Source organism: Stegostoma tigrinum, chromosome 12, assembly GCF_030684315.1.
Source record: "Stegostoma tigrinum isolate sSteTig4 chromosome 12, sSteTig4.hap1, whole genome shotgun sequence".
Classification (NCBI taxonomy): domain Eukaryota; kingdom Metazoa; phylum Chordata; class Chondrichthyes; order Orectolobiformes; family Stegostomatidae; genus Stegostoma; species Stegostoma tigrinum.
Genome location: NC_081365.1, coordinates 40,306,350 through 40,332,258, shown reverse-complemented (window position 1 = coordinate 40,332,258; position 25,909 = coordinate 40,306,350). Strand labels below are relative to the sequence as shown.

The window sequence follows — 25,909 nt, the reverse complement described above, 5'->3', positions numbered from 1 at the left end:
TGGGATACTGTGTGGGAAAGTGTGAGGTCATGCTCTTTGGTACGAAGAATAGAGGCACAGACTATTTTCTAAATGGGGAGAAAATTCAGAAATCTGAAGTGCAAAGGGACTTGGGAGTGCTCAAACAGGATTCCCTTAAGGTAAACCTGCTGGTTGAGTTGATGGTTAGGAAGGCAAATACAATGTTGGTATTTATTTTGAGAGGACCAGAATATGAAAGCATGGCTTTACTTCTGAGGCTTTATAAAACTCTTGTCAGACCACATTTAGAGTTTTGTGAGTAATTTTAGGCCCCATACCTCAGGAAGGATGTACTGGCCCTGGAGTGGTCCAGATGATGTTCACAAGACTGATTCCAGGAATGAATAGCTTATCATTTGAGGAATGTTTGACGACTTTGTGTCGATACTCGATGGAGTTTAGAAGGATGAAGGTGCATCTAATTGAAACTTACAAAATACTGAATGGCCTGGACAGAATGGACATTGGGAAGAACCTGACGGCATAGCCTTAGAGTAAAGGTAAGACCTTTTTAGAATGGAGATGCGGAGGCACCTCTTCAACCAGAGAGGGATGAATCAGTTGAATTCATTGCCACAGAATGCTGTGAATGCCAGGTCATTGTGAATATTTAACACAGAGATAGATAGATAGGTTTTTGATCATCAAGAGGATCAAAGGTAAAGGGGAGAATGGGGTTGAGAAATTTGTCAGCCATGATTGAATGGCGGAGCACGTCTGATGGGCTGAAAGGAGCAGAAATTAGGCTAATGTCTTATGGATTCCTCGTTTTGATTGCTGCCCATTGGCACTATGCATTGGAAATGCACACATATGGATATGGAGCAAGAACAGGATCAAATCTGGTATTGATATATTTCCTCTCTACAATCTCTGTGGTAAGAACTGGGATCAGACAGGTTGCCCATCCAAGGAGGTACCTGCCTGATTTACACATATGAAGGCTCTATTCACATGATTTAACTGCACCATCAACATTTTCCCAGCAATAGACAAACTACATGATCCTTTCTCCAGCACTTGCTCCCTGTAACATGTCTGAGGATTAATGGAGGTGTAAAAAGCAAAGAGGAGGATGTGTGCATGGACAACAGTTTAGCTTTCCTGGCAGGAAAGCTTAAAGGGGTTTCCTTTCCAGAACTTGGCGTATCCCATTTTCTTACAGATATTTTTCACCTATGTTTGTTGTGGCCTGTAGGACTCGTGCTATCCTCCATAGTGAACCCTGCTCCTGGTGACACTGCTGAGGTTGCTTTGATGAGAAGCAGCCAGCGTGAGAAACATTGTCTTTAATGTCACCTAATTTTGCTTTTTCTATTTTAAAACAAAGTCCTGCCACTGCCTTGATGTCACTGTTAAAGTGGAGTGCTGAACTCTGTAATGTTTACAACTCGGTTTACTTTGTTATGTATGAGCAAAGCCATTGGGGGCTTTAATCAAACCCAAAAGAAGCCAAAATAGTTCTTAATTTTTTTGAATTTGAAAGGGATTCCAGATTCATTCCTAATGTGACTCAAAATTGATGACAGTGGCTTTATACTTTTCTAATTGTAATTGAGATCGGAATTTAATTCTCTTATGAGACATTTTCTGAGAATTTTGTTAAAGGAGCTATGTAATAAAACTTGTTGAACTTGCTTGATTTCACCAGATCTTAAGGTAAGTCACCAATTTTTTAATGTTTATGGAAGTTTCTACAAAGATAACTTCCATGGCTTTGGTGCAATTGCTGGAGTTATTACCTTTGTTAGGCAATACAGTTCAGTTTTTAAAATATTCAGTGATGCAGGACAGATGACAAGCTACAATGTGAAGGAGTATTGCCAACTGACTGGGCAAGCTTAGGAGTTACTGAAACATTCTTAGTCCGGGTGATTTAGACTTGTAAAGGAGAACGATCATCCAGCAGTGATGGTAGTAAGTTCAGTTCTGATTGCAACAATGTATATTGTGTCTTAAAAATGTGAAGCAATTCATGAAATCATGTTAAAATTCATTGTAGTGGCCTGGCATGCTACAACAGTGCCCTGCAGTAGCCCAGTGAAATGCTGCATCTATTCATTGAGGGATTCTTTTCCCCCTCCACAGTTGAAAATCCTGCCTGTCAAGACCAATGGAAAAAAAATCTATAGCCTACACAGAGGATTAATGTAGTGACTATTTAACAAGAGACCAGGAAAATCGAGAGTGCTTGGAGTTGGTGACAAGGGATTAGGGGTGAGCTGTACCTGGAGCCACAGAAGATATTTCAGTTGCAGCAAATTTTGGCTCATCCAGGTTAGTTATTGGAGAAAATAGGCTGATAGTACAAAGTAAGGGAATTGAATTATTGCTGAAGAAGTAGAGCTGGTTGCCCTTACTGTGCACATGGAAGCTGCGAAGGTTGCTGTCAAAAGGCAACATGTGAGTGAGGAAAGGGGGTGGGGCCAAGCATAGATCTTAGAAGTTTCTAAAAATAATGTGCAGAACCTGACAGGCCACTGTTGGAGATGATCAGATTGTGAATGGAAAGGTAACCATGGAACCTAAGCAATGGTAGGCTGTTTGAACGGAGTAGTTGTTAGTCAAAAGAATAGTTGACCATGTTATATGCTGCAGGAAGGTAGGGGAGGACAAAGAAAGAATTAAAGTTAAACTTGTTTTTATATGGCACTTTTCACAATATCTGGATGTCCTAAAACACCTTACAACAAATTAAATACCTTTTATAATTGCAAAAAGAGAGCGCAGCAGCTAAAAACTGCAAGTATAAAGTATACCTCAGAGATAATGGGAACTGCAGATGCTGGAGAATCCGAGATAACAAAGTGTGGAGCTGGATGAACACAGCAGGCCAAGCAGCATCTCAGGAGCACAAAAGCTGACGCTTTGGGCTTAGACCCTTCATCAAAACTAGGCCCTTGGCCTGCTGTGTTCATCCAGCTCCACACTTTGTTATCTATAAAGTCTGCCTGTTGACTTTCACTAATACTACAACAATTCATCGTGTAACCATCCCTGTGAGATGTACAAATTGGATCTTGTACATCACACAATTGGCTGTCCTGCAGTGATGAATGAAACCTCAGGGCCCTGAGATTATCTCTTAGTGAAAGAAAAAGTAATGCATAAAAGACCGTTAATACTTTGCCTAAACAAACAAGATATTTGTTCTGACATTTCTCTGTAGAGCTTGCTTTCCAAGAGCAAATAAAAAGACTGATTATATGACTCTGATCTTCTATTATCCTGTTCACTAATCATCTGTTATGTGCTAATGTGTTGTTTTCCAACAATTTTTTTTAGTTTTTAGTGCTTAGTTGAGAATTGAATCTTGGAGCAAATTCTCAGCCAGTCAAATATCATTTGTATTTGTCCTATTCAAAAGAAAATTAGTTCAAACACGTAGGGTGGAGAAGACATTAATTAAGGCCACAGTGAAAGTGGAAAGAGGGAGCGAATAAAGAATATGAAGACAATGTAAACAGAAGCAATGTTTTGAAGCATAATGATCATTTTCTGTGTGTTTTTTTTTCTTTTTTAGGTTTAGAGTTACTACAAAAATAAATTTACTCGTAACACCTGAGTATCCTTAAAAGTCTTTCTCACCACTTACTGTGCAAACTTTAATTGTCAGTATGTTTAAATCACCTAGCTGTCGAAGGGTTAAAAACAGATTTTCAACAATTTTGTAACTTTTTAGAGCCACAGTAGTTATAGCCTCAAAATTGCCAACAGCCTTCTTTTACTCACGTAGGAATAATACACGTAATGTACCTTTATTGTTATTTGTTTCTCAAATGGTCTTATTTTACACACTTATAAAAAGCCCATGGAATTCCTTCAGAAGCCTGAAAGGATGCTGGCCCTGCCCTACATGACCAAGCTCCATGGGTTTTTCAAGGTCTGCTGGAAACAGTGCAGGTTTCATGGGATTTTCCAGATGCTATTATCATGACTCTCTTTTCAATTGCCAGAAAGATCCTGGCAAGAATATATTTGACAGGCTTGTGTCCATCATAGCAACTGAACTCCCAGAGCCAGTGCAGTTTCACAGCAAACAAAGACACTAGAGACACGATAATTTCACTCAGACAAATACAATGGAAGAGCAACTCAAAACCCTGTACGTTATTTGTGCAGACCTTATCAGGGTATTTGATACAGAGTAAGCAGAGATGGGCTTTGGATGCTAAGCGTGGTTCCTATCCATAATAAAACAATTTCATAAAAATCGGTCTGGACAAATCAAGCAGAACAGCCTTCTCTCACATCCTTTCGCAATCTCCAGTGATGACAAACAGGGATATATGTTGGCCCCGACCTTATTCACTAACTTCTTCAGCCTGATGTTGCAACAGTCAATGGAAGATTGTACAAAGGTTGTTAATTTTCACTTCCAGACTGATGGATGTGTTTTCAACCTCCTGCAAGTTCAGGCCTACCCATAGAAACTGTAAACCATTAACTCATAGTAAGTCAGACCTGCCACACATAACAAAATGTGAGGCTGGATGAACACAGCGGGCCAAGCAGCATCTCAGGAGCACAAAAGCTGACGTTTCGGGCCTAGACCCTTCATCAGAGAGGGGGATGGGGTGAGGGTTCTGGAATAAATAGGGAGAGAGGGGGAGGCGGACCGAAGATGGAGAGAAAAGAAGATAGGTGGAGAGAGTATAGGTGGGGAGGTAGGGAGGGGATAGGTCAGTCCAGGGAAGACGGACAGGTCAAGGAGGTGGGATGAGGTTAGTAGGTAGATGGGGGTGCGGCTTGGGGTGGGAGGAAGGGATGGGTGAGAGGAAGAACAGGTTGGACTGGTTTTGGGATGCGGTGGGTGGAGTGGAAGAGCTGGGCTGGTTGTGTGGTGCAGTGGGGGGAGGGGACGAATTGGGCCGGTTTAGGGATGCAGTAGGGGAAGGGGAGATTTTGAAACTGGTGAAGTCCACATTGATACCATTAGGCTGCAGGGTTCCCAGGCGGAATATGAGTTGCTGTTCCTGCAACCTTCGGGTGGCATCATTGTGGCACTGCAGGAGGCCCATGATTGACATGTCATCTAGAGAATGGGAGGGGGAGTGGAAATGGTTTGCGAGTGGGAGGTGCAGTAGTTTGTTGCGAACTGAGCGGAGGTGTTCTGCAAAGCGGTCCCCAAGCCTCCGCTTGGTTTCCCCAATGCAGAGGAAGCCACACCGGGTACAGTGGATGCAGTATACCACATTGGCAGATGTGCAGGTGAACCTCTGCTTAATGTGGAATGTCATCTTGGGGCCTGGGATAGGGGTGAGGTGGGAGGTGTGGGGGCAAGTGTAGCATTTCCTATGGTTGCAGGGGAAGGTGCCGGGTGTGGTGGGGTTGGAGGGCAGTGTGGAGCGAACAAGGGAGTCATGGAGAGAGTGGTCTCTCCGGAAAGCAGACAGGGGTGGGGATGGAAAAATGTCTTGGGTGGTGGCGTCGGATTGTAGATGGCGGAAGTGTCGGAGGATGATGCGTTGTATCCGGAGGTTGGTGGGGTGGTGTGTGAGAACGAGGGGGATCCTCTTTGGGCGGTTGTGGCGGGGGCGGGGTGTGAGGGATGTGTTGCGGGAAATACGGGAGACGTGGTCAAGGGCGTTCTCGATCACTGTGGGGGGAAAGTTGCGGTCCTTGAAGAATTTGGACTTCTGGGATGTGCGGGAGTGGAATGTCTTGTCATGGGAGCAGATGCGGCGGAGGCGGAGGAATTGGGAATAAGGGATGGAATTTTTGCAGGAGGGTGGGTGGGAGGAGGTGTATTCTAGGTAGCTGTGGGAGTCGGTGGGCTTGAAATGGACATCAGTTACAAGCTGGTTGCCTGAGATGGAGACTGAGAGGTCCAGGAAGGTGAGGGATGTGCTGGAGATGGCCCAGGTGAACTGAAGGTTGGGGTGGAAGGTGTTGGTGAAGTGGATGAACTGTTCGAGCTCCTCTGGGGAGCAAGAGGCGGCGCCGATACAGTCATCAATGTATCGGAGGAAGAGGTGGGGTTTGGGGCCTGTGTAGATGCGGAAGAGGGACTGTTCCACGTAACCTACAAAGAGGCAGGCATAGCTGGGGCCCATGCGGGTGCCCATGGCCACTCCCTTAGTCTGTAGGAAGTGGGAGGAGTAAAAAGAGAAGTTGTTGAGGGTGAGGACCATCTCCAGCACATCCCTCACCTTCCTGGACCTCTTAGTCCATCTCCAGCACATCCCTCACCTTCCTGGACCTCTCAGTCTCCATCTCAGGCAACCAGCTTGTAACTGATGTTACAACTGATGATCCAGCCTCACATTTTGTTGTCTTGGATTCTCCAGCATCTGCAGTTCCCATTATCCCTGCCACCCATAACCTGGATGGACAGCAGTCGCCTGCCCCAGATTGTGTTGCATTAAGAGCTAACAAATCCCACAGGGCAAAGGGGCTCCTTGCAGGCATTTCAAGGGCTGCCTTAAGAAGTCACCCTTTGTGTGCCACACTGTCCATTACCATTAGGGAACACAGGCCATAGGTCAGGATTTCTGGAGTATTTCACCCACCTTTGAAACCGAATGAAGAACCAGTGTGATAGAGACAAAAAGGAGGACAAGGATAGATTCAGTTGTCGCCAGCAGTGATTCTGTCTTCACTTGCACCCACTGTGGGTGAAATCTGCCAGTCACAAACAGGCCTGGCTAACTCTCAGCAGATGACAACCAATGAGTAAAATCTTCTTAAAATCACCTTTCATGAGGAACAGCATTTAATTTAATACTTTATGTACCATTTTAAACAAAAATCGAATTGACCTATATTGAGATAAAAGTAAAATAGTGTGCGTTCTGGAGATCTGAAACAAAAAAAAAGTCTTAGTGTCAAAATGTTAACTTTTGTTTCTCTCTACTGATGCTGTGGACCTGCTGAGTTTCTCAAACACTGGTCTGTTTTTATTTTCTGTCTGAGGTCCTTACTGAAACCTTGAGTAGCCATTACTTGTTTTGTTCAATTTACAGATGACTGTGGATATTAATCCAGATTAATGTTTTGAAAACTACAATTCTCTAAAATAATCAACTGCACAATCTTTCTTATTTCTGTGGTGACTCAAAACAACATAATAATATATTATCTTTCCAATCTACAACTTTTCACAGTTTATATGGTTGTGATGAAAAATGCCTGCACCCAGTCCAGTGCTTGATAGTCTTTAGAACATTTCCAAAATTCTTTCGTCAGGATAAATTCATAAGTCAGTCATAAAGATTTCAGAGTACGCCACCGGGGTGAGACCTCAGCCTAATGTACTATATATTAAAATACTCTCAATGTTGCATCTTACATCCAGCTGTAAATAAGCACAGAATGGTGGAGAAACTCAACAAGGCTGGTGCTATCTTTGGAAAGAAAATACAAAATTCATGTTTAAAGTTTAGCCTGACTTCTTCAGAAGTGTAAATGTAACACAGACAGTGGGGTCACATTTAAAGTGATATGACAGCTGTAAACTGAACAGGGATGAAACCCAAACTGCTGAAATTTCCCTTACTGGAAGTCCATCAACTCCCATTTACTTTGCTGCAGCTCCTGGAAATTTGGTTGTTCCTTGATTCAGATAATTTACTCCTACTGATTTCAATTTCTCTCCCCGGTATGCCATCATTTTTCCCTTCCTCTTGTCTCTTTGCTTCACCCCTCTTTCCCTTTACTACCCTCATCTTTTTTCCTTTCCTCTCCTCTTCCTGCTTTCCCTTCATTCCCCATCACTTCCTCTATTTCCTTCCCTCTCCTCCATCTCTAGCTTCTTTGTTTTCACTTCTTTTCACTCCCTCTGTAAGTGTTCTGTGCTGCCCACATCATTCCTCTCCCTTCTCCTTCGGTCCTTTCCCATCTCGCTGTCTTTGTACTTCATGTGGATTCCATTATATTTCACTGTCTATCCCAAGCCTTGACTTGAACAGTTCAAATTGGTATTCACTATTTGTGTCATTTAAAATCAGCTAGTACATATTAAAAATCATGTTTGAGTTAAACTTAGCTGGCAATGAGTTGAATTCACAGGATAGCCGGGTTGGTAAATATTGATTAATATTAGAGAGACTGTCTGAACTGTTATGTTGTAAACGATGAAAGCTACGGTGACCAATGGGATCATTGACACTCATTGCTGCTGTGTCAACTCCATTAAATTAAGCCAACGGGGCTGATTGCCACGCCAGCTTTTCAAGACCAAATGTGAAGAGGGAAAAATAAGTCAGACAACAAAGAACTGTAAGAGGGATGGAGTACAAGATGGGGAAATTATCTTCAAATGGAACAATAATTTACATTAGCCTGTTTGAATGAAAAATGTCCCAAGGTGTCTTTCAGGAGTGTAATCAGGCCCTGTTTGGCACAAAAGGGAAATAGCATAACTTGTTGATTATTTTTGAATGGTTGCAAGCCATATTGATTAAAAATAAATAAATCAGTCAGAATTATTGTTCTGATTAATTGTTCAACAGAAGGAAAGAAGCCTAATATTTTAAATGCCACAAACTTGCCAAATTCTGCTCCGTTGAGCTATATGAATTGGCAAACAACAAGAGTAGCAAGGGCCCACTTTTGACAACTTCAGGTATGCCCCACTGGCTGGAAAGGCTTGCTCTAAAAAACATGAAGACTGGACAGATTCTGACTTCTGGCATACCAATTTGGACCTTGGAGATCACTTTCACGCTCACTCTTAAACATGCATAGCTGAACGTGTTCAAGGGAGCCCCACCCCTACGAGCACCAATTATATGGAGTGTTGTTTATGCCTCAGGTGAGGTGTTTTTGATTTTCGTTACCTTTTGCAAGCATATTGTTAATTGAGCAGATGATAGAGGTTTTTCTGTCAAGAGTGAGTGGTATGGTTCTAGAAGGACTTGAAGCAGAAAGCCCAATGCAGGAGTGCGGTGTGGAGTTGTAGTTTTTATTAGACTACAGTCTGTCTGAGAGAAACAGCAGAGAAGAGATGCTTCTAACTGGGGCTGGAGGAGGAAGCCTCTCAACAGAAAGTCTTTTCTGTCAAGGGTCTTCACAAAATGCTTCCTACTTCAGCCTGAGAGTATCTGTAATGACTGCAGGGAACCAAGGAGGTGCTTACTGAATGCTGCCACCTTCACAAATGAGCCTGGCAGCCATACAGCAGGGTGAGGATATTATTGCTACAGATACTGTGTCCACATCATGGAACATAGAACAGTACAGCACAGTACAGGCCCTTCGGCCCTCGATGTTGTGCCAAACTTTTACCCTAATCCTAAAGTCAATCTAACCTCCACCCCTACCTTATCCTATAATCCATATGCCTATCTAATAGCCGCTTAAATGCCCCTAATGAGGCCGACTCCACTACCTTCTCTGCCAATGCATTTCATCCCCCTATGACTCTCTGAGTAAAGAACCTACCTCTGACGTCTCCCTGTATCTACCTCCACTCACTTTAAAACTATGTCGCCTCGTAATAGCCACCTCCATCCTAGGAAAAAGTCTCGGCTGTCTACTCTAACTATACCCCTGATCATTTTGTACACCTCTATCAAATCAAATGCTAGTGTAAGGAATACCATGGTGATCCTCAATTTATACACCAGTGAATCCTTTCTGGCTGGAAACTGATATTTCTGTTTGCTGTGCTTCACTAATCATTTAGGTAAGAGACATGCATAGGTACAAAAACAAAAGTTGGTAGAAAAGCTCAGCAGGTCTGAAACATCTGTGAAGAAAAAATCAGAGTTAACATTTTGGGTCCGGTGACCCTTCTTTCTCAGAACCTGGAACCAAAATGCTAACTCTGATATGCTCTTCACAGATGCTGCCAGCCTGCTGAGCTTTTCGAGAAACTTCTGTTTTTGTTCCTGTATTACAGCATCTGCAGTTCTTTCGTTTTTTATTTAGACATGGGTAGGTGTCTGTACAACAGGAAACGTAACTTCTCCTTGGTCTAACTAGACAGAACGAGGCGAATTGGAATCTTGGCCAGAATCTGAGTGTTCCCAATGACCGAGGAAATCATTGACTGAACTCCTGGTGTAGAGGGCTCCACATTTCAGTGGTGGAAGTTCCACAGCTGCATGTGTTTGCACATCCTCCATGTGTAGCAGATCTGTGACTATACACAACATCATGTTGGTACATTTCTGGCAGTGGCCACTGTGTCAATTTGCTGTTCCTACCTTCTCACAGCCACCATGACAAACCAGAGAATGAATGCTGAGCTACAAAGTATATCCACTGTACACACAGTTAATGAGTGTTCTCTATTTCCAAACACACACATCGAGTGGTCACATAGTGACAGCTATGCTGTGATCAGGAACCTCATGGAACTCACTATTGGTGCCCCGAATCAATGGGTCAGCTGCCCAGTCCACTTGGCTGCCGAGGGGAGCAGAGCATGTCTCATAATTTGTGATGATCTGCAACTGACAGCCAAGAGGGTACAGCCCTAGTAACCAGATAGGAGGGAGAGGAAGGGCTAAGGCATCCAGTCGTTCATTGGAGCTGTCGTGGTCCCTTGAACCTATGCTATCATTCAGTTAGAGAATCCAAACCTTAAAGCCACCCATCCATCTTGTTTCTATACACCTTAATATTTTTCCCTAGTAAAAGCCTTTCAAGTCTCAAATTAAGAATCATTAGCAGAGCTAGCATCTACCTTTATTTAATGGGACAGAGTTCAGCACTTCTACCACCTTTTACGTGAAGAACTGTGACCCAACTTCAGAATGGCCTGACTCTTACCTTGAGAATATGTCCCCTTATCCAGGACTTCCATATCAGTGGAAGAAGTTCTCTCCATATACTCCATCAATTCCATTCAAAGTACCTTGATTAAGTCACCCATTAGCCTCCTTTGTTCTGGCAAACATCAAGCCTAGTTTACATAATTTCTTCTCACAAACAAATAAATCCTTAGGGCCCTAGTAACAATCTGGTATTCCTTCTGTGACTAATACATCCGTTCTAAGGGTGGTGTGTAGTATTCCAGATATGAGGTCTTATCAGTGTTTTGCATGGTAACATCAAACATTGTCCCTCTCTGCACCCTCACTCTTTATTCTAACTATCTAACCATTAAGATAAACATTCACTTAGTCACATTAGTGAAAATTTTTATTGACTTTTAGTAATCTGTGGTCACAGGCCCTTAATTTCCTTGTATCTCCAGTGTTACTTTTTTCCACATTTACATGATATTAAGAATATTCATTTTTCTACTCCAAGCTAGATGGTTTCAGACTTGTTGCCACTTAATTCTGTGTGTCACTGCTTTATTATCACTTACTTAATTTAGTAGTGTTATTTGGGCATTTAATGGTTTATTTAATATACCACTACTCTTTGGATAATATTAACCGTGGATATACGTTAGTGTCTCTGCTCAGCAACTACTTCCCACTGTACATCAACATACCCTTTTATTCATTCCTCCCTTATGTATTGTTAATAAAACCATAAGGCATAGAAGCAGAGACAGAAGCGGAGGCTTGGGGACCACTTTGCAGAACACCGACAGTCTGTTTGCAATAAACAACTGCACCTCCCAGTCGCAAACCATTTCAACTCCCCCTCCCATTCCTTAGACAACATGTCCATCCTGGGCCTTCTGCAGTGCCACAACGATGCCACCCGATGGTTGCAGGAACAGCAACTCATATTCCGCTTGGGAACCCTGCAGCCCAATGGTATCAATGTGGATTTCACAAACTTCAAAATCCCCCCTCCCCCCACTGCATCCCAAAACTTGCCCAGCTCATCCCTGCCTCCATAAGTAGTTCTTCCTCTCACCTATCCCCTCCTCCCAACTCAAGCGCCACCCCCATTTCCTTCCTACTGACCTCATCCCACCCCCTTGACCTGTCCGTCCTCCCCGGACTGACCTATTCCCTCCCTACCTCCCCACCTACACTCAACTCTACTGGCTCCATCCTTGCCTGTTTAACTTGTCTCCTCTCCATCTATGTCCTCCTCTATCCATCTTCGATCTGCCTCCCTCTCTGTCCTTATTTATTTCACAACCCTCTCCCCTCCCCCATTTCTGATGAAGAATCTAGGCCCAAAGCTCCACACTTTGTTATCAGGCATAGGAGCAGAACTGAGTTCTGAGGAAGGGTCACCGGACCCGAAACGTTAACTCTGTTTTTGCCTTCACAGATGATGCTAGACCTGCTGAACCTTTCCGGCAACTTTGCTTTGATTTTAGCCCTCTGTTGAGATTCTGTTGAGAGAAGAAATTCCACCTCATCTCTGTGATAAATGTCCGACCCTAATTCTCAGTTTATGCACTCTAATCCTAGATTGTTCCACAATGGGTAACAACTTTTCCATATCTACCTTGTCAAGTCCCCTAAGAATCTTGTATGTTTTAATAATGATGCCTCTTATTGTTCTATATTCTAATAAGTACAGGCCCAGCTTATTGAACCTCTCCTTATAACACAGTCTCTCCATAACTGGTATTAATCTAGTGAACATACTCTGGACTGCCTTCAAAGCTAGTAATCGTTGCTTGATAAATAAATACCAACACACCATTTGCCTTCTCTGTTCCCTGCTTAATTTGTATGCTAGATGTTTGTGATTCATGCAGGAGCACTCCCAAACCTCTCTTCTATAGCTTTCTGCAGTCTATATTCATTTAAATAATGTCCAGCCCCTCTACCATTCCTGCCAAGGTGCATAATCTCCATCCGCTAGTTTTTGCCCAATGACCTAAACACTCTATATCTCTCTGCAGTCTTTGTGTCATCGTCACCACTTGCTTTCCCAACTAGGTTTGAATCACACACAAACTTGATAATAGTACATTCACTTTCCTCATCCAAGTCAAGAGTATATATTGTAAATAATTGTGGCCCTAACTCTACTTCCACTGGCATTCCATTTGCTGTAGGCCACTAGCCTGCAAATGCCTCTCATATACTAACTCTCTGTCTTCTATTAGTTAGCAAATCCTTTGTCCATGCTAATATACTAATGCTAAAGTTACTGTAGTCCCCAAAGACTACTTTCTCATTAGAAAGAGAAGACTAATGCTGATTTAACCTGAGGGCTATGAACCCTCAGGCAAGGGGATAGATTGAATCCCTGATGGTAACATCAGCTAGTGAGAAAATTGAACCGACACTGTTGGCATCACTCTGGATCATAAACCAGCTGTCCAGCCAACTAAACTAACCAATCCCACTAATACTCTACTGCCAACACCAGAGGCTTTTTATTTTATAAAGTAGCTTAATATGTGGTACCTTATCAAGCATCTTTTGAAAATCTACATATATTGAATCCACTGCTTCCCACTTATCTATCCTGCTTCTTATCTTCTGAAAGAGTTCTGGTAAATTGGTCAGGTATGGTTTCTCCTTCATGAAGCCATGCTGACTCTTCTTAATTATTCAATGTTTTCCTAAATACTTTGCTACTAAATCCATTATAATAATCTCTATTGATGTTCACCTTATCTTTGTATCACTACTTCAACTCTGTATGATGTCAACATCTCCAGTCTAACCACTTTTTTGGTAGATTTGCTTGAATTCTTTATGGAAGGTTTCGGTGTCCCTCTCTTGTGTCATGCATGTGGGTGAATAAATAATGGTACAGTGCCCATAAACCAAGTGAGCCAAATTTACTGAATGACCCCTGAATGAAGAAGTTACCCAACAAGATTTCTCTTTTGTAAATTTAACATAAATTAATATCAACGCAAATTAAAAAACAAATCATAGTCAGAACAAACTTAAATTCTGCTTTTCAATGTAATTCTCCTCTCTGCCAATGTGGCAAGTGCAATAGTGAGTACTGTGACAAAAATGGTTGAAAATTAAGAAAGATAATAAAGTGTGAAGCTGGATGAACACAGCAGGCCAAGCAGCATCTCAGGAGCACAAAAGCTGATGTTTCGGGCCTAGACCTTTCATCAGAGCTCTGATGAAGGGTCTAGGCCCGAAACGTCAGCTTTTGTGCTCCTGAGATGCTGCTTGGCCTGCTGTGTTCATCCAGCTTCACACTTTATTATCTTGGATTCTCCAGCATCTGCAGTTCCCATTATCTCTGAGAAAATTAAGAAATCAGATTTTCAACATCGAGAAAGAATGTCCCATTTTTCCCCTAAGTGGCAACTTCCAAATCTCTGCCTTGAGTGCCAACTAACCTCTGTGCATCGGCATCTCATTAAAGCCCCGCACGGTACTGTTTATAACCCACTTCCAATTGTCCTCTACTGGATAACTAGTCAGGCCACATTTTGCAACAGGTAAAGCAGAGTGTGGGTGCCTGCCAGCTGCAGCCTGCCAAATGCCTATCCCAGCCATCGTGCATCAACTTCTTCTGAACAATATTCCTGCATGCTCTTTGACCAGCACCTTCCTCAAACCTTCATCCCTATGACTCCTTATTTGAAAACCACCAGCCTCACTACATTACTAAGCCTGTTTTACATGCCCTGGTGACCAACTCTGGTACAACATTTGGCTTTCAACACTTTAGTTTGGAGTTGACGGATAGCTATGACTTGTATGACACTTCCAAGTCCCTTTACACTCTGGGACAGCCAAACATCATATGCTTCTGCACAAGTACCTTTGCACTGACAAGGACACACACATTAGGACTCAATGACTTTAGCACTGTATTACAGGCTCTTTTGGTTTAGCTTGCTTTTTAGTGAGGGAGGACAGGTAGCTGGCGACAATGTGGGGGCACAGAATAGTCAATCGGTCTGGCAGGGGCTGGATATAGGGCTGTTTGACTCCCATGCTAAATGAATGTTAGAGCACAGCATATTCCAGAAACCTGTCTGGCAAACAACAGAAGAAAATTGTATCAGAGATAATGGGAACTGCAGATGCTAGAGAATCCATGATAACAAAGTGTGAAGCTGGATGAACACAGCAGGCCAAGCAGCATCTCAGGAGCACAAAACCTGAGATGCTGCTTGCCCTGCAGTGTTCATCCAGCTTCACACTTTGCCATTTTCTTCTGTTAACAATGTGTGAAAGTCAAAGGGGAAGAGTCGTCAGTCAGGTGAAGCAGGACTGCGGTCAGTCGAGTGTTACTGTCATCGTCAGACATGAGCTTTGGCCGATGACATGACAGAGGGAATGGGGGTTGTCATAGTGAGTCCTGCAGGTCAAGTGCAAGCTGCTCTAGGATAGGAATTAGGTCAGGCAGGGTGCTGTGCAGACATCAGTTCAAGGGGTCGGCCAGTTTTCCTTGCAATGAGAAAAAAGGAAGGACTGAGAATGTTGGAAGTGGATGCGAGAACATTTATTGGTTGTATGTGCGCAGGAGAGCTGGTTGAGAGTCCCTACTGAGTCAACAGGAAGCGCAGAGTGCAGGAAGAGTCAGTAATTTGTGAACGTGTGGTGGCTGTGAACGCTTGAGTGGTCATGATGCATTCAATACTGCAATCTGTACTCCACGAACCTTGATGAGGAGCATGTGCAGTGGCAGAGTTACTATAAGTTCCTGGTACCTCACAGTTTGATTGCCTAATTAATGTGGGGAAACGTGGAAAGTTGTGAGAAAAATGTGCCCCAGAGCATGACAGTCTGGACACTTTGAAACTCACGCAAACAAATGCAAATGGGAAAATTTATCACATAGTCATTGTTTTATCTGTTTTTCTGACTTACCCAGGTTTTAGGCAGTCCACTCTCCCATATGGTCCTAGTTTCAGCCACACAGTTTCTCCAAACAGAATTTAATTCTATGTTCTTGATTTGATTTGATTTATTGTTACATGCACCCTAGGATGGTGAAAACCTTTGTGAGCAGTACAGGCAAATCATTGTGAGCAAGGACATATAGATCACAGGATGAAAAAAAATTCTTGGGCAGAGTAAGGCATACAGGATGCACTGCACAGGGTGTCCACGCTAGGCAAGATCAACATTAATAAGTTCAGCATTATTTGAAATTAGAGCCCATTCATCAGTCGAATAATGGCAGGGAAGAAGCTATTCTTGAACCTGCAGGTGCACGTGTTCAAGCTTCCGCATTTTCTGCCTGATGGAAGAGGTTATAGGAGAGCATTACTGGGTTAGGATAGGTCTTTGATGATGTTGGCAGCCTAACCAATCCTCCAAGCAATGCAGAAATGGGATTCCACCTGTGCAATCTTCCCCATAGAGCTCTTCTTTCCAGAGATAATGGGAACTGCAGATGCTGGAAAATCCGAGATAACAATGTGCGGAGCTGGATGAACACAGCAGGCCAAGCATGGCCTGCTGTGTTCATCCAGCCTCACATTTTATTATCTGGGAATTCTCCAGCATCTGCAGTTCCCATTATCTCTAGCATCTTAGGAGCATTTGTGCTCCTAAGATGCTGCTTGGCCTGCTGTGTTCATCCAGCTCCACACTTTGTTATCTCTTCTTTCCAGAACCTGCTTTACTATCAGCACTTCTCTTGACTTTGTTTATGGTGCCTATGTGCCACACAGCAGCTGTATATTAACTTCCTTACTTTCACAGACCAATATTTCTTATCCAAAGAGTATAATTTATTCCTTTAGAATTGATATTAACTCTTTAAAGTCCTTCAACTAGAAACAACTCTCGATTCCCCAGTCATTTTACAGTAATTGTTGTACTTCCCACTGCCTTGGGAAAGCAGTCAACATGATCAAAAACCCCTCCCAGCCAGGTGCTTCTTTCATTGGTAGAAGCTACAAAAGTTTCAAAATACATACTAACAGATTTAAGAACAACCACTCCCCCACTGTTATCAAACTTATGAATGGATCTGTCAAAAATTAGTTGATCTTTCTCTGTAACTTCTCTGCAGCTGTGACACTATATTTTGCATTGTATTACACCGATGTACTTATGTATGATATAATTTATCTGGCTCACATGCAATACCATACTTTTCACTGTATCTGAGTACAATGTGACAATAATAAATCAAATCACATTAAATCATTATTGTTGCTGCTAGTGGAATCTAAAGGAGAGATGAGAATAATTTATTTCATTTCAGCGTTATTGTGATCTGAAACTCTTTACCAAGAAAGATGGCAGAAGTTGATTGCATAAATGATTTTAAAAGGGATTTGTACTTGTCATTGAGGATGTGGGACTTGCAGGTTTGTGGACAAAAAGCAATGTTATGGGTCTCAGCATGACTGGGTTTTTAAACAGTCATCACACACACTCTTTTGTACTACATGTTTATATGATTCAATGATCTTACATTTATATTTCATTCTATCTCCCAAAAATCAATCTGAAGATGTTTTTACACATAGGCACTTCTTTTGCATAGTATGTGCCGTTGTAATATGCAGCTTTCTCAGTTCGTGATGTCATCTGAACATGGCTATTAGCCTGTCCACTGTTTCCAGTATTGGTTTAAGAATTCTCAGAGGGTCTTCGTACATGGTGATGATGTTGTGTGGAATGGGCAATAAATGCTGGCCAGTCAATGACACCCATGTCCTGTGAGTGAATAAAACTAAGTTCTCGTGCAAGCAATAAATAGATGGCATTTCTGACTTTCCTCAAGTAGGATTTATTCTGGTTTTGTTTTCACTCCTATTCATGAGAGTTAAAAACTATTCTTTAGTTTCTTTTTGGAAGAAGAAACATCCAAAACTGTCTAGCTGTAAGGGACAGTTTATGAAAACGTGACCAGCACTGTGGGAGTTTGTATCAGCAATCTAATCACACATATGTTTTTGAAAGTGCAATGCTTGTAAACTGGGAAGCTCCTATGCATTCCAAATAGTGCCTGATGCAGCTGGAATGTTAGGGACAAACTATTCAAAACTAGCCCAGTGGCAGGAGATAGAGAGTGGTAGTAGACAGCTGTTTGACTGAATGGAGCCAGGTGTGCCATACATACTGCAGGGAGCAGCGCTTGGTCCCTTATTTTCTGTGATATTCATAAATGATTTAGATGAGAATGTGGAATGATTGACTGGTCAGTTTGCAGATGACATAAAGATTGGCAGCTGTTTCACAGTGAGGAGGAAGACCTTTGGTTATAGGAGGATATAAATGGATTAGATCATTGGACAGATCAGTAACACATTGACACTTAGCCCTCAAAATATGAGGTGATACACTTTGGAAGAAGGAACAAGACAAGGGAGTATTCAATGAATTGCAAGGCAGTAGGACGCGGAAAGGAACATTGGGATATTAAGATGCTTGTCCATTGATCCCTGCAGCTGGCAGGACAAGATAATAAGGCATTTAAGAAGGTGTATAGGATGCTACCTTTTAGTTATGGAATGGTTTATAAGAACAGGGAGATCATGTCAATGCATTACAGAACTTTGGTTAGGCCTGGAATAAAGCTGGAATACTGTGTGCAGTTCTGGTCATTGCGCTATAGGAAGGATGTGCACTGGGCGGGGTGCAGAGTAAATTCACCAGAATATTGCCTGGGGTGGAGCATGTCAGTGATGAAGAGAGGCAGGATAGGCTCACATTGATTTCTTTGGAGCAGAGAAGGTTGAGGGAGGACCTGATAGATGTGGATAAGATTCTGAGGGGCATTGACAGTAAATAGAAAGCAGCTGTTCCCCTTAGTTGAAAGATCAGTAACATGGGGGTATTATTTTAAAGTGAATGGCATGAAATTTACAGGGGGTGAAAGGAAACATTTTTTCAACCAGAAGGTGGTGGTCCTCTGGAACACACTATTGGAGAATGGTTGAGGCAGGAAACCTCACCACTTTTAAAAAGTACTCAGAAGAACACATCATAACAACCACGACACTGGGCCTACTGTAGGTACTCGTATATTTTTGGCAGTACAGACTCAGTGGGTTGAAGGGCCTCTTTTGTATTGTACTATTCAATATTCAATCCATTGTAATTCATACCAAATTTTGACTGGTCAAAATTATTTTGTGTTCTAATCGTAGTTTACTCTTTGAAGATACTTGTAAAAAATTAGTAAAAATACATGGGCAGATTTTTTGTTTTCTGATGAAGGGTCTCAGCCCGAAACGTCAGCTTTTGTGCTCCTGAGATGCTGCTTGGCCTGCTGTGTTCATCCAGCTCCACACTTTGTTACCTCGGATTCTTCAGCACCTGCAGTCCCTATTATCCCTGAGCAGATTCCTGCATTTGCAGCTTGTTTCCACTAGAAGCTATCAATAGGAATCTGTGGAAATCTTTGTCACTGATCATTTAAAGAATTACAAAGAGTTTTGGATTCCTTGATTCAAATTCAGACTAAACTATCAGCTAAAATAACATACCTTTACTCTCATTGGTATTTTCATTCTAATGATACTTACAGTTATTGAATTCTAGATCGTCTTCCACTTTCATCATATGGAACACAAATAGATAATTACAGAAGATTGGATCCAGAATGCCCTCTCTGACTACTTTAACTGATTGCTAAATTGAGTAAGAAAACAATTATCTCATTGGATGACATTTATCAGCTTTTCTACAGTAGTCAATATCGAGATATTTGAAAACACAAGCTTCCATAGCCTTGCTCCTTCTTCAGGTGTTATTGAGAGAGGTGGCATCAGACACGGAATTTATAAGGAAAAGATCAAATAGTCAACTTGAGTGGGTTCATGATCTGTAGTCCTTTTTGGATCTTTTGTGCTTTCTCTGAGGAAACTTGATGTCTGTGTCGATATGCATGTTCTTCTTGGAGCTCGTCTCCACTTTGAGCTGGTAGTTGGTGGTGTCGATGGTAGGCATGATGTGGAGGTGCCGGTGTTGGACTGGGGTGGACAAGGCCAGCAGTCACATGACACCAGGTTATAGTCCAGCAGGTTTATTTGAAAACACAAGCTTTCAGAGCCCCAGTCCCCCTTCAGGTGTTAGTGAGAGAGTTGGCATCAGACACAGAATTTATGAGTAAAAGAAACTTGATGTCTGTGTTGATATGTGAGATCCTCAGCACTTTGAGTCGGCTGTTGGTGGTTTCTACAGAAATGCAAGAAAGCACAAAAGATCCCAAAGGACTATAGATCATGAAACCACTCAAGTTGATCCTTTGATCTTTTACTTATAAATTCTGTGTCTGATGCCACTTCTCTCACTAACACCTGAATAAGGAGCGAGGCTCTGAAAGCTTGTGATTTCAAATAAACCAGTTGGACTGTAACCTGGGTGTCGTGTGATTTCTGACTTCATCAATCTCAATCCAACACCAACACTTCCACATCACAAATATTTGAAGCTTTAGTTGCTTTTTGGCATTTTGACTATTGTCCTCACTTCCAATCTTATGTTGGAAGGAAGATATTTGAAGTAGCTGCAGATGGTTGGGCCTACAACACTACCCTAAGGAACTCCTGCAGGTATGTCAAGGAGCTGAGATGACAGACCTTAAGCAACCACAACCATTTTCCTTTGCACTAGATATGATTCCAACTATCAGAGAGTTTCCCCCCAATTCTCATTTCCTCTATTTATGCAAGGCTCCTTGATGCCATGCTCACCTTTGGAATTGAGCTCTGTTGTCCATACTTGAACCAAGGCTGCAATGGGATTAGGAGCTGAGTGGCCCTGGTGAAACTTAAAATGGGTGCCACTGAGCAAGTTATTGCAGAGCAGGTCCTGCTTGATAGCACTGTTGAAGACGCCTTCCATATCTTTACAGATGATCAGGAGTGAATTGATGGAGCGGTATTTGGTTGAGTTGGACTTTTCTTGCTTTTTGTGTACAGGACATACCTGGCATTTTACATATTGTTAGGTAGGTGCCAATGTGGTAACTGTTTTGGAACAGTTTGGCTAGCGGAGTGGCAAGTCTGGAACCCAATGCTTCAGTGTGGTTGTTGCCACATCATTGGGGCCCATAGCCTCTGCAATATCAGGTCATAATTATGAAATTATACTTATCAACAGAATCAGGATGTTATTTGATGAGTCTGTGAGTTCTCCCAATTTTCTCAATGGCACTAGGCCCAAGATAATGGTAACAGAAACAAAGTTGCTGGAAAGGCTCAGCAGGTCTGGCAGCATCTGTGAAGGAGAAAAGAGAGTTAAAGTTTCAGGTCTGGTGACCCTTCCTTAGAACTGAGGACTGAAGAACAGTTCTGAGGAAGGGGTCACCGGACCCGAAACGTTAACTTTGTTTTCTCCTTCGCAGATGCTGCCAGACCTGCTGAGCTTTTCCAGCAACTGTGTTTTTGTTCCTGATTTACAGCATCTGCAGCTCTTTCAGTTTTTATCAAGATAATGGTAAGGAGGACTTCACAGGGTTAACAAAGCTGTGTTTTATCTGTTGTATGCATTGACTCAGATTCTCGCCTGTACTTTGGTCCATCCTTTGACACTGTCTCCGTTTATGTAGAAATAACTAATGTTGTTGAATATTAGTTCATGGACAATGCATTTAATTGAAGAATGATTGGGGTCTTGCAGGTTAAATAGTGCTTTTCCTGGCAAATCCTTTACTTGTAAACCTAATGCTTTGATCTGGATGCTGCATCATGTTGTAATTTCAATGAATGCAATATAATGAGGTTTCCCCTTGATTAAGTTGATTTTTTTTGGTGCAGTTTGCCTGAACGTGGTGGAACCCCTACAAAAGATCACAAAATTTAAAGCACAAATCATGCTCGGTGGAAATAAATTTCAATCATTTGTTCTTGTTTGAAAATTATTGCAATAGAAGCTAACTTTGACTGTAAAACTTGCACCCTATCCAGGGTAATTAATCACTATTGGGAGTTTCCACCAACTGTTTTAATTAGTAGAACTTTGAGCAAACTAAATGTTATGCAGATTTATTTAGTGCTGATAAAGTAATGCAAATGTTTCAAAGGTTTTAAATGCACTTTTATTTCAAAGTTTATTTAAAAACTGTCCACTCTGTCCCTCTAAAATGTGGAAATGCCTCAATATATTTTCTAAAAAGGGAGTTGGTTAGCTCAGCTGGTGGGATGGCTTGTTTAGCAGTGCAAAGTGACACCAACAGCATGGGTTCAATTCCCACTCCAGCTGAGGTCACCACGAAGATTCTGCCTTCACACCTCACCTCTCGCTTGAGGTGCAGTGAGCCTCAGATTGAAGTCACCATCAAGTGTATCTCTCTCTCCCTCTAACGAGAAAGCAGGACTATGGCAACTTTAACTATTTTTTTCATTCATTTAAAATTAGGTTACTTTTTTTGCAATAAATCTGTTGTCAGCTGCAATAATTGAACTGCAATATGCCACCACTTTTCAATATATAAGAGAATATATTTCAAAACATCCTTTTTCAGAAATACTTCAAAACATATGAATGATGTGACAGGCTGTGACCTATGACAGGCTTTGTGTTTGGAGATATGTAGGTAATATTGAGCTGAAACTTGGGGTGAAAATACCCATGTAGCAATTACAGTGGTGTTCCGGAATCCACCACTCCATCAATAACCTATGTAACCTCGATAGCCACAAGGCTACAGCTTAACCATAGGTCACCTTTTAGCAGGCCTCTCCCTCTACTATGATGGCCTGGCAGATATGGCCTCTTTTTGTATTAAATTTTTAGGAAGTTTTCAGAGCGCATTTTATCTGATGGGACCCACATATTCACTCACCTGTGTTGGCAGCTCCCACTTCTGATGGTGGGGCTGCCAATCTCTCAACTCTAGGAGGGTCTTTTATTGGGCAACCCACCACTGACCTTAATTGGATAAGGTGGCTTCTTCTATGAAGCCACTGCCAGAGATCTATGTTCCTGACCCAGAATTCATTGAGATTAGGACCATGGAACCAAATTCCAGCCAAATACTTCTGCAATTGTTCCTTTCTGTACAAGTATTCAGAAATAGCAAGGCAGATTTTTGTTTCCTGCCGTAAATATAACAGGGAAGGGAAGTTAAAGTCCTCATACTTGAATATTAAAATCTGTTTGGCAAGCTTATTAGTGATCTGCTGTTTTCACTTACCAATGGTTTCTATCTCGATAGTCCTTTGGATTTAATTTATTGGCAAGATCAAATTACCACTGGCAGCTTTCATTCACGCGTGCTGAGCGAGAACTATTAGAAGATATGGATGAAGATGGAGGCTGCCGCCTAAAGTGTTTACAGGTCATTAGAAAGCTGAAAGAAGACTATTGGTGCCCTGGAAATAAACCAGTCATCACATCCTATCATCTACAGGTAAGAAATATGCTCTGGTTTACCAAGCAGATCATTTATGGTATTCGTATTACATTGTTATAACATTCTCACAGCTTTGTGATATGTTGATTTATAGAGCAAGAGAGGTTGAGCTATGGCTTCTAGATTAATTATTGCTAAGCCAGTAATATTGGAATAATTGCTGAAAATACATGGTAGAATCATCACAGCTATGGATGGTCAAGATGTTTCTCTTCCTTCCTTCAAACCTTTAGTCACACCTGAGTCAGGATCAAGCACTAAGGATCTCAATTGGCCTTTGGCTCTGCATCTACATTTTTTTTTGGCCAAAATTCAGTTATTAATCCTGTATTTATCACAATTTGCCTTTTAATCTTCATACAGTTTCCTTCATGCCATTGGAGAAAAAGATAGTGTCATGACTGCGATACTTTCCAAGACCGATATATAAATACAGTATATCTTAAGTCATCACTCGTGCACCCATTGATCTATATTTGTTGTGAGTTAAACATTGATTTAAAATTACCATACCTGTATAGTGTCCTACAGCCCTCTGAGATGTCAACGTGAGATTACTTCTGGCTTCATGATCATCCTCCTATTTTTAATCACTTCACCACTAGTTGTTGTGCCTTTAGCTGCCAAAGCTAGAGGATCTTCAATTCTAACTTTTTATACCTCCCTACCTCTGTCTTCTAAGGCAGTCATCAGAACTCATCTTTCTCTTTAAGGATGTTTTTGGCCATCTGTCCTAACATCTGATTATGTCACTCAGAGTTAAATGTTGTTTGGTAATGCCCCTGTGCAACATCTGGGATATTTTAGTAAAGTAAAGGTGATATTTAACTAAAAATTGTAGTTGATTGACATAAAATATTTGAGCCAAGCTACAATATGAGGCTGATTATGTGTTACCTTTGTTTCTGTCATGAAAAATAATAATTGATTAAATAATTTGACGTGTAATCCATAATTATAGCCCATCTTTTTAAAAGGAGAGTCAGTACTAAGTACTATCCCTGAAGTTTTAACATTGGTGAGTGAGTCTGATTAATCCCTCTCCAGTGTTGTGGAATTAATCTTCCATTGAAGGTTTTTACGCCCTCAATTCACTTCTCCATTACCCCACCCCCAGTCCATATCGTAGGCTCCCAGACAAGAACAAAACAGGGGCAAAAAACTCACATGCTGTTAAGTTCCACAACCTATGGGAAAACCCAGACTTCAGGACTCTCAGATCCCAGTGCATCAGCAAATAAAAAGAAATCACACACTAGTGTTGTCAGAAGCAGCAACATAATTTTGCTCAGCTGATGGAGAAAATAATTGAAGATAGCATCAGTTCCTCAATAGGTTGAATACAAAAACAGCAAACCATGTTCAAAGTGTGTTTGAAATCTCATTCATTAGCTCTGTGCAATGATATAACTGCATTAATAAATTGCTAACTGCTTACTTTCCCTTTTTCCAGACACTTTTGTTTTGGACCTGTGAGAAATATCCACGCTCTAAAGATTGGAAAAATTTCCAGAAATGCTTTCTGCGGTTGGTAAAGAAACTTCAGAAATGTGTATTACAGAGATACCTCCGACATTACTTTGTGAAGAGCTTTAACCTTCTTAAATATGCTAACACAAATGAACTGGATGTTACATCTCAGAAAATTAATGATTTCTTAATAAATCCTGGCGTGTACTTCCGTTAAATTCTACTGACATTTTAAATCAATTGCAAGCTCCAATGTGTCAAATCTTACTGACTTTTCAAAACTCCCCATCTTTTTTATCTGAATTAAAATGAGTTATGAGCTAATATTAATACAGAGAAAAGAACGAGTAAAAATAACAACAAGCAAATATCATGCAAATATTTGTACCAGATTTCTTTCTGATATTTTAGTTGAAGTGGATATCTCCATTAAAATTTGAGAGAAATGAATTTAAAAGGGCCATGTTCTGAAGTCATACAATAAAATTGCTGATAGTGCTTGTATCCTGTAATGTGCTGAAAGGTTTACTACCTTAAGATTTTTCTTGCTGTAGACTTTAATGTCTTGAAGAAGAATCATATTTTTCAAATTAAATTTTCATCTGTTCTTGCCATATGATAGTCATTTTAAGAATGTGTTACTTGTAGTTATTGCTTAGTGTTTAATAAATTTCTCAATTACAAAGGACTGCCAAATGTCATTGCCCCTGATTTAGGATGTATTGGTAATTTCTTTTATCTTTACTAAAACATACATTTTCCCAATTAAACATCTTGTTTTAGCCTTTTGCATGGTAAAGTATCTTGCGTGCTTAGGATTATTTTGTTGTTCTATTTTAAGCTAATTTATGATGACAGTAAAATTAAACAAATAACAAATCTGCCTCTATGATAATTAATGATTAAGACAATGTGCCCAACAGTTCATAAACATACAACCTTTATGGATTTATATTTCACATAAACTGGCTCCAGAATTCAACTCTCAGGTCGTGCTCAGTAGTAGTTTTAACACCTTTTCTACCAAGTGTTTTCTGATTTAGAATGATTACTTAGACCCATTGTCTGATCAGGAATCATGTGTAGAATTGTCTCCATGGCATTTAGTGTAAATATAACAATAATCTGCTGACTACTGTTCCCACTCTTGATGTCTTTGGAGAGAAATTGATATTTGCCTTGTAATTCTGTAGTACACAATTGTAGTAATATTCTCTGATACTGATCCCACTAGAATCTGCATTATATATGAGAAGGTTCCTAATTTTCATGGGGCTGGTGGGCCAGTGAGCCTCTGTGGTATCTATATTCTATGGAATCTGTCTGCCCTAATTAGCTAGATAAATTAGTG

At 41.3% G+C, this 25,909-nt stretch overlaps 1 protein-coding gene across 9 annotated transcripts in view; it reads left to right on the top strand.

Annotated features, from left to right (window-relative positions):
* Positions 1 to 25,314, top strand: part of mab21l3 (mab-21-like 3) — a 113,532-nt gene extending 88,218 nt beyond the window's left edge. For 5 of the 9 annotated variants that reach the window (XM_048540815.2, XM_059650300.1, XM_059650299.1 and 2 more), the window contains 2 exons: positions 22,891 to 23,085; positions 24,542 to 25,313. In XM_048540815.2, the coding sequence (XP_048396772.2) occupies positions 22,891 to 23,085; positions 24,542 to 24,775 (429 nt within the window). In that variant the 3' untranslated portion in view covers positions 24,776 to 25,313. Of the gene's footprint in view, positions 1 to 22,890; positions 23,086 to 24,541 lie in introns of all 9 variants that reach the window. The other 4 variants (XM_059650301.1, XM_048540823.2, XM_048540820.2 and 1 more) reach the window with 4 other exon arrangements.
* The last annotated feature ends 595 nt before the right edge of the window (positions 25,315 to 25,909 follow it).